The 14,561-nt window shown below is 44.8% G+C and overlaps 1 protein-coding gene across 1 annotated transcript in view; it reads left to right on the top strand.

The window, feature by feature from the left end:
* BMP8A (bone morphogenetic protein 8a) overlaps positions 1 to 14,561 on the top strand; it is a 47,157-nt gene that overhangs the window by 11,524 nt on the left and 21,072 nt on the right. Inside the window, exon 2 of the mRNA XM_044671469.1 lies at positions 13,974 to 14,166. Within this exon, the coding sequence (XP_044527404.1) occupies positions 13,974 to 14,166 (193 nt within the window). The remainder of the gene's footprint in view (positions 1 to 13,973; positions 14,167 to 14,561) is intronic.

Genomic DNA, 14,561 nt, shown 5'->3' with positions numbered 1-14,561 from the left:
AGGAAGGAAGGAAGGAAGGAAGGAAGGAAGGAAGGAAGGAAGGAAGGAAGGAAGGAAGGAAGGAAGGAAGGAAGGAAGGGAGGAAGGGAGGAAGGGAGGGAGGGAGGGAGGGAGGGAGGGAGACAAAACCCTTGTTTCAAATATACAAAATCAAACAAGACAAATTTCCACATTGGCCAAACTAATTGGTCCAACTAAAGTTCAATGGTAAAATTTCCAAGGACCTAGAATTGTCAGAGGCAGACTACAGATCCAGGTCCTCAAACTCCAAGTCCCATCTGCTAGTTTGTCTTAGATGGCATCAGGTACCATCAGCCAAGTCAAGTCAACATGCATTATGAAATATTTACTATATGCCAGGCACTGTATTAAAGTGCTGGAAATACAAGTAGAAACAAAGATAGTCCCTGTCCTCAAGGAACTTACATTCTAAGGAGGAAGACAACTCATAAAAGAAATGCAGGGGCAGCTGGGTAGCTCAGTGGATTGAGAGCCAGGCCTAGAGACAGGAGGTCCTAGGTTCAAATCCGGCCTCAGCCACTTCCCAGCTGTGTGACCCTGGGCAAGTCACTTGACCCCCATTGCCTACCCTTACCAATCTTCCACCTATAAAGTCAATATACAGAAGTTAAGGGTTTAAAATAAAAAAAAAAATAAAGTGTGACCTCCCATCTAGGCTGAGGATTATAAAAAAAAAAAAAAAGAAATGCAAAGGGAAAGAATCCCATTCAGAGGCAACCCCATTCGGGAGCATACATGGGAGGTCTAGAGAATGAAGGAAGGCTGGTCTGAGTTCTTCCTCAAAATGGAGGTTCTAGGAAGAATTCAACAGTGGAGGAAGGCCAAGGGAGAAAACAACTGAGGCATGATGGCAAAGTTCCTAGAGTGTGTATTTTATGCATCTAAAATCTTTATTCTGTGAAGGGGTCTAGCTTTTCAAAGGAGTCCAAGACCAAAAAAGGTTAAAAGAGGGAGATCCTAAAAGTCCAACTAAAGGATATCCTCTCAATAAAGTTCAATTCAAAAAACAAATTCTTGGACAAGTCACTAAATCTTTCTAAGTCTCAGTTTTCTCATTTGTCAAATAGGAATGCTAATACCTGGCTTATCTGTCTCATAGGAATAGTTGGGTAAGCTAAAAAAAAAGAAAGAAAGGAAAACATACAAAAGGAAATCCCAAAGAGTATCTCCTCCTTCTTCCACCATCTTGGATGTTAAAAAATCTTTTTTTTGGTACACTAAAAAATTTCTCCCTAACCAGAGGACAAATCTGCTGTATAGGCTTCTGAAGAAGCAGATGGTTTGGGGACAAAGGGCCTGACCTGGTACCAGTGCTGAGTTTTGATGCCAGCCATCTGTCCTTTGTTGTTGTTGTTTAGTCATTTTCAGTCATATCTGACTCTTTGGGACCTCATCTTTAGGGATTTCTTGGTAAAGATACCAGAGTGGTTTGCCACTTTCTTTTCCAGCTCATTTTATTTATGAGGAAACTGAGGCAAATAGAGCTAGTAAGTGTCTAAGGTCAGATTTGAACTTAGGTTTTCCTGATTCCAGGATCTATCCACTGTACTACCCAGCTGCCCCATCTGTCCTTACCCAACTACACATTTGGGTTTGTACACTGGAAAAGTCACTGGAAGATCTGGGAGAAGGGATAGGAGTAGAGGAAGGTACCTGATCCTTCATTGGCTGATGACAATTCATTGGGACCTTTTGGGATCTGGGTGGCTATGGAAGTCCCCTCTGGTCGGTCAAAGAAGCTCCTGTGAAACTAGAGCCCACGAAGGGAAAATGGTGGCCTCCAGCCAATTTGCCACCAAGGGAAGCCACTCTAATGGAATAGTGACTTCCCCATAAACACCCAAACAAGCACACCCACACCTGCTCTCCCACACCCAAGCCTTCCACACCCATGGCCTGCAGGCCAGGCTCACCTTTCATGCATCAGACAGGCTGTGGGTGGCTAATGGCTTCCAAGGCTATGTTCTGGTGGAAAATCTGGCCTCACTGCTCTGTAGACCTTAGGGGCAGGCAATGCTGGGACCCACAGGAGAAGGGAGAATCCCAGGGTAGCTCATGGGAATTGCCATCACTCACCTAGACCTACAGAGAGTAGCTATTTTCAGGTGTTCAAGCCTTCTCCAGGAGCCGCCCACATTAATGATTTACTCATGATGCCAGAGCTAGGCACCAAGGCCCTCGGCAAAGGATGTGCCCCATCCTTGTCACAGTTGGGCTGCTTCAAGGGTGGGCAGGGCTGGGTCAGGTACAATGATTCTTTAGAACAGGCCTGGGATATTCATGTTGCAACAGAACCCAAGGATGGATGGCCGGGCTGTTGGCAGAGCAAAGAACTTATTTCCTTTTCCAATGTAGCATCCTTCAATCCAAATGAACAAACATTTACTCAGTTCCTTGTGAGAGTGAATCCTGGGCAGGTTGCTTACCTGGCTGAGTCTCAGTTTCTTCATCTGTTAAATGGAGATTCCCGACAGCACCCCTCTTCCCCCAATAAACACTACCGATCTCACAGGGTTGCTATGAAGGAAGTGCTACAGAAACTTTAAGCCACTTTAAAGATGGGAGTAGTCGGTAGATACAAGACTTTGCTGTAAATCAAACAAGAGACATTATTACCAAAAGGATTCCCATATTATCTGATAGGACTCTGTTACAGAAGGTAGCCTAAGTATTTTTTTTTTTAAACCATTACCTTCTGCCTTATATCAATTCCAAGACAGAAGAGCAGAAAGGGCTAAGCAATCAGAGTTAAGTGACTTGCCCAAGATCACACAGCTAGCAAGAGTCTGAGGCCACATTTGAACCCAGGACCTCTTATTCCAGGCCTGGTGCTCTATCCACTGTGCCACCCAGCTGCCCTTTCTCCTGTGTCATTTATCATGTTCCAGTGGATGCCATATTTAGTTCTGGGCATCATCTTCAACATTACCTTCCCAGATTACAAGTTTCCTGAAGGTCAGGGCTGGTTTCTATCCTTTCTCCCCAGTGGCACCAAACACTGGCCTCTTATGCAGTAGATGTTTAATAATTGAGTTTTTTTTTTCACTGAAGCCTGATTCCAAAGTCAGAAGGAAGAAATATGACCATTGTTTACACTAACTTTTGACCTGATTTGTGATAGGATCATAAGAGTTAGATTTGAAAGGGACCCCAGAGGCCACCTGGTCCAACTCCCTTATTTCATGGAAGGAGACTCAGGAAGTTTGGCTGATTTGTCACACAGATAGTAGATGTCAGAGGCAGAATTTGAACCCAGATTCTTTGACTCCCCATCATGCTGCCCCCAAATAAAGTTTAAAGCTACCTGCCCCTTTTCTGAAATACTAATATGAGGGTTGGTAAATGTCTCAAAAAGGTGAGTTAGGATTCTACGCCTAACCAACTGTGTGACCCAGGGCAAGTCACTTCATAGCATCCCGTGAGAGTATCTTTTGACACAGAGAGAGTATTGTGTGGAGGCAGCAAGGGTGTCAGGGCAGACCATGGAGGGGAGTAAGCTGTAAGACGACCCAGAAGGCCAAACAGAAGGTTTGTGGGTAATAGGGAACCACAGCAGTTTATTGGAAGGTGAGGAGGGTTATATGGTCAGACCCATACTTTAGAAAAATCTCTTTGATAGTTGAATGAAGGATGGACAGAGATGGGGAGAGACTTGAGGCAGCTGGGAAGGCAGGCAGGCAGGCAGGCAGACCAAACAGTGGGCTATTGCAGTAGTCCAGGTGAGAGATGCTGAGGGAATCACCTAGGATGGTGGCCGTATGAACTCAGGTCATGGTTCTATGCTGTGGAAAAGATGTAGGATGGAAAATCAGGGGACCTGAATTTGAATCTTCCCTGTGCTACATGCAGTCTCTGGGCAAATCACTAAACCTAGAGAGCCTGTTTCCTCATCCATAAAACACAGAGGTTGAACCAGATCCCTTCCAGTTTTGTCCTTGCTGTGTGACTTCTCCCTCTCTGAGCTTCAGTTTCTCCTCTGAAATGGGTCAGCCCAGATAACCTCTGTGGTCCCTTGCAATTCAAAAATCTTCCTAGGATGAGCCTCCCTCCCAAAGGAGGAGGCACCTTTTTTGTTGTTGTTCTGTTATAGGCTTCTGTCATTTATTCCCCCCCCCTTTCCTCCACCTCCCCCCCCAAGTTTCAGCTGAAGGAACTGAGCCCTCCTTGCTTGCTTCACATGGAGTTATATTTTAAGACTTGGCGCACTTGATGTGGTTGGATGGGACGGTGTTTCCTTTTAATCTGATGTCTGCGAGGCTCTCCAGGAGAAGCTGGGCCTCATAATTACAAGTACAGAGGAGTTTATAGAAACACAAAGAACGTTTACAATAAAGAACAACTAAAAATACCTTGGAAATAGAGACTTGGGCTTTTTTTTTTTTTCCCCCAACCAGGCTGAGATTTCTGGGCGGGAGAAACTATTTGAGGCCCAGGAATCAATGGGGCCTGCATTCTGTAGCTTCCTGAGGGGAGGCCTTGCTGCCCAGCTCAGGTTCCGGGGGGGCCCCCCAGCTCCTTTTCTGTAAGCTAGCTGTTCTAACCAAGGTCAAAGCTGAAAATTCCTTCCTTGACTGGGAAGCAAAGGTTGCTTCAGGATAGGCTTCCATTAGGAGACCAAGGAGGCAAGAAGAGCCCCAGGAGAACTTAAAGGGGGCAGAACTGAGGGGGTTGGATAGTTGTGCCCTGGAGGAGAGAGCCCCAGACCAGAAAGCAGAATGATTCTGCCACTGGCTAGCTGTGTGACCTTGGACAGCTCACCAGCCCTGGGCCTCAGTTCCCTTCTTTGTATAATCAAGGTCTTAGGGAGATGGTGAAGCTCAAATGACCTTAGAGAATGGAAAGTCCATTGTAAACCTTAAACGAACATAAAAATGCCTGTTAGTATTGTCTGCTACCACTTAATGACTGAGAAAGGCCCTTCTCCAGCCAGTGCCTCAGCTTCCTTGACTGTAAAGTGACCAGGGTAGACTCAGCAGTCTCTGAAGACCTTCCCAGCTCTGATAGTCTATATTCTAGCTCCCAGCCCTGACATTCTGAGTTCTAAGGCACCTTCCATCTCTGCCATTCTGTACTCTGAGGTCCCTCCCAGCCCTGACATTTTAACTTTGAAGGACCCTCCCAGCTCTGATATGCATGTTCTAAGATCTCCCCTATCTCTGACACTCTGGGTTCTAAAGCCCCTTCCATCTCTGAGGTCTCTTTAGTTCCAGCATTCCGCGTCCCAACGGCCTTTGAATTCTGTTCAGTGCGACCCGAGATCCTGAACACGGGCTAGAGAGGTGGCTTTCTCTCCAAAGCCCAAAGGAAAGCCAGATTTTTCCATGCAGCAGAGAATCTCCATACAGCACATGTTGGTGATTAGCAATTGTGTATTTTCCACTGGCCACATGAAAGAAGCCCAAAGAGTAAACTCGTTAGCGATTTCCCCAGGAGGAAGCCGTCTTGGCCCTTTTGAACATTATTTGGTACTTTTAAAATTATACAGAAAGTAAACATTCAAAGGTCCCTATGGCTTGACAGTGTTAACTTTGTTCATCTGTAGGAATGCGAGCCTCTCCCTTCCTGGGATGCTTTAAATATATTTATACATACATTACCTTATCCATCTGCATGGGTATTTGGGGAGTCACAGAATTTTAGAGCTAGAAAGAACCTTCAAGGATGCCTAGTCCGACCCATATCTGACCCAGAATCCCCTCCACAAGACGTGTAATAATCTGGTTCTGTTTGAAACAGAACCCCCCAGGGAGGAAGAAGCCATTATCTCCCGAAACACCCTAAAACTGCCTCTTTCCCCTGGAAGGATCCTTGGACTAGGGAGGAGTCTGGAGATTTGGGTTTTTGTCCTATATCTTCCACTAACTCATATCCCTTCCTCTCAGCTCCAATTTTCTCATCTGTAAAATGGAAAGATGGCCTCTCCCTTGGGCTCTGGTTGGCTCCTTTTCCATGGTTCTGTAATGGTTAGCTGCTCCTTTTTTTCCATTCCAAGAAAAATTTTCAGCAGCTTCTAATATAGAATAACTGTCAGGCTATCAAAACCCACTAACATCAATCAGAATTAACATTTAACAACTTCTTGGAGATGGGGAAAGGCCTTCTTTTGAGTAAAAGCTCCCATAGTACATAGGTACATAAATGGTCTCATTTAATCTGCCCTGTGATTGAGGCAGGACAAAGAATGTTGTCCCCATTTGACAATGAAGGAGACAGTAAAGGACTTGCCCCTTGTCACCCAGTTAGTAACATGTCAGAGTCAGGACTAGAACCCAGGTTTCCTGAATCCAAACCCCCAGCTCTTTTTAACCCACACAATATAAAATGAAATAATATTTGCAATGTATTTAGCATGGTATGTGGTACATTTTTGTTGTTATTATTATTCAGTTCTGTCTGACTCTCTGTGGCCTCAATTGGGGTTTTCTTGGCAAAGATATTGGTTTGCCATTTTTTATCCAGCTACTTTACAGATGAGGAAACTGAGGCAAAGAGGGTTAAGTGACTTGTCCAGGTCACATAAGTTGTAAGAGTCTGGGGCTGGATTTGAACTTAGGTCTTCCTGACTCCAAGTCCAGCTCTCTATCTCCTAGTTGCACCTAGTACACAGTAGGTACTTCATAAATGCTTGCTCCCTTCCAATCCTAATCACCTAATTGTGATAGGGAGTGAGAACAAAAAATATAAGGCTGGGTAGAATCATGGGAGGTCCTGGAATGAAAAATGCAAGGGAATCAGACATCCCATAACGGTCTTTTTGTCTCTTCCTCATTATTATGTTACCCAGAGATGGAAAAGACTGGGATGGACCAGTCGGATCTTCCCTATTTTGACAAGATTATGCCTCTTTAGTTGAAAATAATCATGGAAATTAAAAGCAATCCACCATGTTAACAATTCAAAAATAGAAAATCATCATTTAAGGAAAAGCAATTTAGTTGTATTATAAATACATATAACAGGTCTGGAAAGGCAAGAGTCCTGAGTTCTAGTCCTGTCTCTGACACTAATGAACTGTGTAGCTTTAGGTCATTTCCTGTCTCTTGGCCTTAATTTCCTCCCCTGTAAAATGAAGGAGTGAGACTAGACAAAATCCTTGTTCTCCATTGGAAAAGGCAATAGAGGTCAAATATTATCAAGTAAAATGTTATGTGAGTAGCTGAACTATCCTGGAAACACATCTCATGCTCTTCTGCCTCAGCGGGCTGCCTTGTGAAATGGTGAGGTCCCTGTCACTGTAGGTCTTCAAGATAAAACTAGATGATTGCTTTGAGGAGGGGTGTTGAAGAGAAGTCTCTTCCAGGGACCTGAATGGTCACATTTTGGCTCTGGGGCCTCAGTTTCCTCATTTGTGAAATAAGAGGGTTGAACTCCATGGCCTTTGAGGCAACTTCCTAGTCTAAATCCATGATCTTATTTATAGAAAAGAAAATCTTTTCAGCTGGGGTAGCTGATGGGTCTCTAGGCCAGTGTAGTGGAGGGAAGACTTGAGGGAAGTTTGAGGATGCCTCCTCACTGGGGGTCCTTAATTTGGACCAGCTGATATGACTCCTTACAAAAGTCTAGAATAGTCATAACTGCTTACTTGTTATTTACTCTGATTTCTCAGCGTAGGGAGTGCTGTCCCCTCCACATATAGCATGGGGGTGTTGTCACCTAGCTCAAAGGAAAGCAGAACAGACACCCAGCCTCCTCCCTCCCCACTCCCCCAATCTACAAGGGAGATCTTGATTCCTGCCAGGAAGGGAAGCAAGAGGTTGGAACCCCAAACCTGGCCACTCTGCTCCCCTCAGAGAGAATGGATGATACCAGGCTAGAATTCTATCTGCTCCCTTAAATATGAGTAGTCTAAGTCCTAGTCTAGGGTATGCAGTTTCCAGATTCACCCTAAACTTCTGATCATTGCTTCTTAATGAGGAAAGGAGGGCCCAAGCTTTATATCCAAGGCCTGACTCCTTCTCCACACTTCCTGCCAAATACCACCACAAACACACATAGTAAGTAGCAAATAAACCCATTTATCCAAGTTGAGAGCAAAACAGAAATCAGAGAAAGTATCCACAAGAGAACGGATGCCAGACGACAGTGAAGGAACTCTCGCACTGGGAGTGAGATAAACTGAGCAGGAGAGAGAGACACACACACACACAGAGACACTTGGATCTAATTCAAGGAGAAGTTCCCAAAGTTTTTGGAATACCAAGCCGAGGAGAAAGACAAGAGAGATTGCCAGCTCTTCTCATGCCAGTTTCTTCCCAGAGTTTTCTCCTTCAGCAATCTGAATTGGGGTTGGCATCTTTCATCTTTTTCTCTTCAAGCTGGAAGCCAGAAGTGTCATAAGCAAGTGTCAAATCCAAAGACCCTAAAGAAGAAACCAACCCTCTTTGCTCTCCACCTCTTACTAAGTCTGCCTTCCCTCTGATGGAGGTGTGGAGCACTGAATTCCACCAAAGACAAGAGAGCCCCATACCAATGGGCTTTGGGACTTGGGGTTAGCTGAGAGTCTCAGAGTTGAAAGGATCTTCAGAGGACATCCCAGCTGACCCAGAACTGCCCAAGAATCCCCCTTACAACATTCCCAAGGGGTGATCATCCAGCCTTTGCCTTAAGACAATTGGGAGTAGTAGGAGGGAGGACCAGGGAGAACCCCCTATCTCCTATGGTAGTAGAGTGGGCTTGGGAAGAGCAGCTCATCAACTTAAAATAGCCTCACGGCACCTTCTATCCATTACATCTAAGCCGTCATTCTAGAGCCACATAGAGCAAGTTTAACCAACCCCTCTGCAATGGGACACCCTTTCAGATGTTTCAAGACAGTTGTCAGACAACAAGTGTCCATTAAGCAGCACCTACTATGTGTCAGGTACTTAAGCTCTGACGATGCGAAGGCTCTGCCTTTAAGAAGTTCACGTTCTGATGGAGGAGACACTTAAATAACTTAGGAAATAACTTCCGTTTTGGAAATGTTACATCTGAGGTGGCTGCAGGTCATCCAGTGCAAGATGTCTAAAAAGCAATTAGCAACGTGGGACTGACTAGCTCTGGAAAGAGACTGGGACTAGATAGATCAATATATAGATAGATGGATGGGTGGGCGGGTGGGTGGGAGAGATAGATAGATGGATAGATGAGGAGAGAACAATTGATGGGTAGGTGCTTAAAGAGATAGAAAATACAAAAATACATAGAAATAAAGATGTATGTATATATCATCTACATAAAGTAAGATAGTCTAGGGAAAAAAAAGACAAGGAAACCTTTGGGGTTACTTACGGTTAATGTATATAACATCGATAAAGAACCAACAAAGAGAAGTCTTTCTTTTCTCTGAGATTAAGGATCCCCAGTTCTTTCCCTTGATCCTTATATGGCATGAACTCAAAGCCCTTTACCCTAAACAACAAACCCAAAAGGAACTCAAATGCCTGAAATATGACTCTGAGATTTATCAACTTGTATTTTCTTAGCTTCTTAATTCTGAAATATGTTTGATAAGCCTTGCCTTTGGTCTTCAGCCTGGCACCACAGGGGCAAGAGCCCTGAACTGAGCATCTGAAAACTTGGATTTTAATCTCAGCTAAGCCTCTCCCCTTACCATTGTTACCTTAGGCAGCTCTTTTTTGGTCTTTGGGTTACAGTTCTCTCCTTTGTAAATAGAGTCGATTTGGGGTGCAACTAGGTGGCACAGTAGATAGAGTGCCAGGCCTGGAGTTGGGAGGATCTGGGTTCAAATATGCCCTTAGATACTTCCTAGCTGTGGAACCCTGGGCAAGTCATAACCCTAATTGCCTAGCCCTTGACACTCTTCTGTCTTAGAATTGATACTAGGACAGAAGATAATGGTTTAAAAAATTAAAAAAAGAGTTGAATAGGCTTCATCATCAGGGATCTATGGATTTATTTTTTAAAAAGATATTTTAATAACTGTATTTCAAAATATTTAGTTTCCTTTATAATTCTGTATATACATTTAAAAACATGGGGACAGTTAGGTGGCACAGTGCATAGAGTGCCAGGCCTGAAGTCAGAAAGATTCTTCTTTTGAGTTCAAATCTAGCCTCAGACCCTTACTTGCTGCGTGACCCTGGACAGGTCACCTAACCCTGTTTGCTTCAGTTCCTCATCTATAAAATGAGCTGGAGAAGAAGATGGTGAACTATTCCAATATCTGTGCCAAGAAAACCTCAAATAAGATTTATGAAGAGTTGGACATAGAAAACAAACATTTAAAAATATGATTCTGGGAATGGGTCCCTTTTCAGAATCATATTTTTAACATTTTAAACTCTATTTTTACTATAATTTTTAAACTATAAATCTTTAAACATTTTAAAACTAGGCTGCCCAAGAGGTCTTTGGCATAAAAAAGGTTCTAGACTGTCAAGTAGGTGGTCTGTTTCTAAGATCCCTTCTAGTTCTAATATTCTTCACATCTAAACCCTTTAAAGATCATTTCAGCCATTGAAGAAAGGCAGAGCGAGATGGCAGACTGAGACTCGAGACTATACATGAATAGGCTGGCCCTCATCTGTCCTCTATTTCTCATGAAATTCATATGAAAACTCATAGATTTTACCAAAATATCCCCATCCATTTCATCAACAAGCTGGAGATACCAACTCAAAACTCTGCCCACAAGGAACTTATATATTTCATTGGTGTAATATGTAAGTGGACAAATCAATCAAAATATGTACAAAACCCCAAAGTAGGGAGGCAGGGGAGGAAATTCTTCCAGGGAACGTGGTTCTTGAGCTGAGGGATCTAGATCCTTCGAGACACAGCGAGGAGGAGGAAGAGCGTTCCAGGCATGGAATCCGCTGTACAGATAAGGAACTGGAAGCTCCAAGGAGTGAGCTGGTTTGCTCATGTTCACTCACATTACCTGAATTTATGTCCTCCCTCCACCCCCACATTGCCTTTCCAGCAGGCAGACTGTCAATTTTCCTTAGCAAAATTGGATAGACTTTGCCTTGGCTTTGCCCCCTTCACTCAGAAATTTAATGCACAGTGGATAATGCAAGTTTAACATAAAGTGTTTTCTCCTTGAGTTTTGTGTGGCCATAGGCAAGTCTATTTCCTTCTGCCTCAGTTTCCTTTCCTGTAAATGGAATAATTGTACTTGCATAATCTTCCCAATGAATGAATGAGACAAGGTATTTAAGGCCTTTTATAATCTATATAATTGGGGCAGCAAGGTAGCTCAGTGGAGAGAGAGCCAGGCATAAAGACAGAAGGTCCTGGGTTTAAACCAGGCCTCAAATACTTCCTAGCTGTGTGACCCTGGGCAAGTCATTTAACCCCAATTGCCTAGTCCTTACCATCTGCCTTGGAGCCAGTACTTACTACTGATTCTAAGAAGGCATGGGTATTAATATATATGTATATAATGCTATAGAAAATTACTTATTATTGTTATTATTTTTTATGTAAAGATTTTTCCTGAATTGGAAAAATTATCATTAAAAGAGCCACAGACCCTTGTGTCCTCGTTCCAGTATCACTTTCCACGCCCCAGGCTCAATTCTCATTTCAGAGACAGATGAGTGCTTCTCTGACAGATAGCCCAGTTTTGGGAATAGTACAAAAAAGATTTCCTGTCCTGGAATCCCCAGGAAACTTATCAGGACCACAGATAAGCACGGAAGAGACCTGGGGGGAATCGGGGAAAGAACCCTGGCTCTGGAACCAGAAGCTTGAGTCCTAGGTCTTCTCTTTACCAACTGTGTGACCTTGGGCAAGTCATTTCCCCTTTGTTGAGGGGATGGAGAAAGGAGTTGGCCTAAATAAATGGCTTCTAAGGATCTTTCCAGCTTTGACATTCTGTGTTCCAAAGCCCCTTCCTACATTTTAAAAAGCCCTTCCCAGCTCTCACATTTTATGTTCTAGGTCTTTCTGAGCCCTGCTCATTTATATTTTAAGATTCCTTCCAAGCCTTTTTGCTCCTTCTAGCCATGACAAACTATATCCTCTGAGCTCTGACATTCTGTGCTTCCAGGAAGGCTTTGGGAAATCAAAGTAATGGTTCCTTGGGAATCTGGCAGATAAGCCTCCCCTCTTCCTCCTCGCAGTGACGTGGGGTCTGTGTCCACCCCGGGCTGGTCCAGTCTGTAGGTAGAGCAGGGCTTCGTGGGGCCCCGTCTCGTCAGCTAGCTTAGCAAGGACCAATATGCTTAGGCCACAGAAGGCGCTCTTGAAGCGCTCCTTTCCGTTTGGGGCTGGGGAGGCAGAAGGTCCACAGCAGCCAGGCTGCTCGTCCTGCCCGGCTATTCTCTCTGTGACTGGCTGACCTGGGAGACCTGGCTGAGTGGTGGGAGCCCCCTAAAAGCCCAGGCCAGCCAAGGGGTTTGCAGATGTCACCAGGAGGGGCTGTTTTTTTTTTCTCTGTCATATGGAGAGATGAAAATATCAGTCCCCCTCCACTCCCCCCTGCCCCAGCATCCTGTCCCATCCTCCCCCAGCCCAGCTGTCCAGCCTGGGTGCCAGGCCCACACCGCGAGGGCAGGAAGCGCTCCCCGCATCCGCCCCCAGCCAGCCAACCTGAGGCTTTTTTAAAAATGGGCTTGTGGTGAGTGAGTACTAGGGCTGAGGGATGCACTGGCATTTTTTTTTTAAAGACACACAGGCTCCTCATTAAATCTCAGTGTTCAGTTTCAGGGATGCTCTGTCCCAAGCATACCCTGCTGGGAAACATTGGTTTACAGGCTCCCAGATTTCCTGCAACTGAAGAGCCCCCCCCCTGGCCAGTGGAGGGGAGGGCTCTGACAGTTATAACCCTAAGAGTCAAATCAATTCAAAACAGGCATTTATTAAACGCCTTCTGTGTGCCAACCACTGTGCCAGGGGTTCCCAAACTTTTTTAGCCTACTGCCCCCTTTCCAGAAAAAATATTACTTAGCCCCCTGGAAATTATTTTTTTTATTTTAATAGCAATTAATAGGAAAGATAAAAGCACCTGTGGCCATCACCACTTCCCTGGATCGCTGCAGCACCCAGCAGGGGGCAGCAGCGCCCACTTTGAGAATCACTGCACTATGCCAATCGCTGATGACACAGAGGACAAAAAACAGCTCCTGTTCTCAAGGAGCTCACAGAATCCTGGGAGAGATGACATGAAAAGAAGAAGCCTACAGGAGAAGAGGGAAGGCATGTGCATTAAGGCAGACCAGGAAAGACTTCCTGCAGGAGGCCAAGATAAGGAAGGAGAGGTTCAGGCATGGGAAAGCCAGAGAAAATGCTCAGAGCTAAAAGAGATGGAGTGTTTGGTGCAAGAAACAGTCAGGAGGCCAGGCTCCCTGGATCACTGAGTACAGGGCTTTAAAAGCTAAGCAGAAGAGGTGTCAAGGAGTCAAGTGGCTCAGTGGATAGAGAGCCAGACCTAGAGACGGGAGATCATGAGTTCAAATCTAACCTCAGACAATTCCTAGTTGTGTGACCCTGGGCAAGTCACTTAACCCTTCCTAACTAGGTCTTACCACTAATTGCCTTGGAAATAATACTTAGTATCAATTCTAAGACAGATGGTAAGGGTCTTTTTTTTTTTTTAAGCTAAACAGAAGATTTGGGCAAGTCACCTAACAGGATGGTGAAGCCTGCTTCTCCCCTTCCTGCTAGAAAGGTGGTAGACTCAGAGTACAGAGTACAGAAAGAGTACAGTGTTTTTGGACTTGGCTGGTGACAGAATCGATCTTGCTGGATGTTACAATGGGATAACATGGATAAAGAAATTCTCAAACCTTAAAGGATGATGTAAATGCTAGCTAGTCATTGTTTTTATTGTGCACATTTATCAGAAGGATGTGGTAGCTAAAATCACAGAAAGCCTCGAATGCCAGGCAGAGGAGGTCAGCTTTGGTCCTGTAGGCAGTAGGGAGCCATGAGTAGAGTATAAACGGTCTTTTGCATCCCATTTCTTTTTCCACATAACCCTTCCTCCTCCCACATTTCTTTTCCAGTCGAACATGACCGGGATCTCTTCTACCAGGAGCCCTACTGGAAGGAGTTTAGGTTTGACTTGACCCAGATTCCATCAGGGGAATGTGTCACAGCTGCTGAGTTCCGCATCTATAAGATGAAGAGTTTTACTCGACACCTCAACAAGACCCTTCACATCAGCATCTATGAGATCGTCACCGAGCAGTCGAACAGGTGTGGAGCCCAGAGCCCTGAGGGATGCTCTCATTCCCCCAGGAAACGTTAGATTTGTTTTGCTTGGCCTCGGAGGGCAGAGCGTGGAGCCACTGAGGGGCAAATGGAGGCTTGATGGTGGGGAAAACTTCCTGGTAATAAAAGTTGAGCAGAGATGGAATGGGCCGCCCCTCCTCGGAGGTCTTCAAGCAGAGACAGATGGCCCCTTGGCAGGCGTGCCAGAGAGTATATATAAAACACTCCGTCATCCTTAAAGTGCCACATTCATGTCACTGTGATGGCATGAGGTGGCTTCCCAGAACCCACAGGTCCCAACAATAACACTGGGGGAAAAGGGAAGGAAACGTGCATTTATCTTTGCCCCAGGCACTGAGCTAAGCACTTTTTACTTCTCA

This window comes from Gracilinanus agilis, chromosome 3 (assembly GCF_016433145.1).
Source record: "Gracilinanus agilis isolate LMUSP501 chromosome 3, AgileGrace, whole genome shotgun sequence".
Classification (NCBI taxonomy): Eukaryota; Metazoa; Chordata; class Mammalia; order Didelphimorphia; family Didelphidae; genus Gracilinanus; species Gracilinanus agilis.
This window is presented reverse-complemented; position numbering and strand designations above follow the sequence as displayed.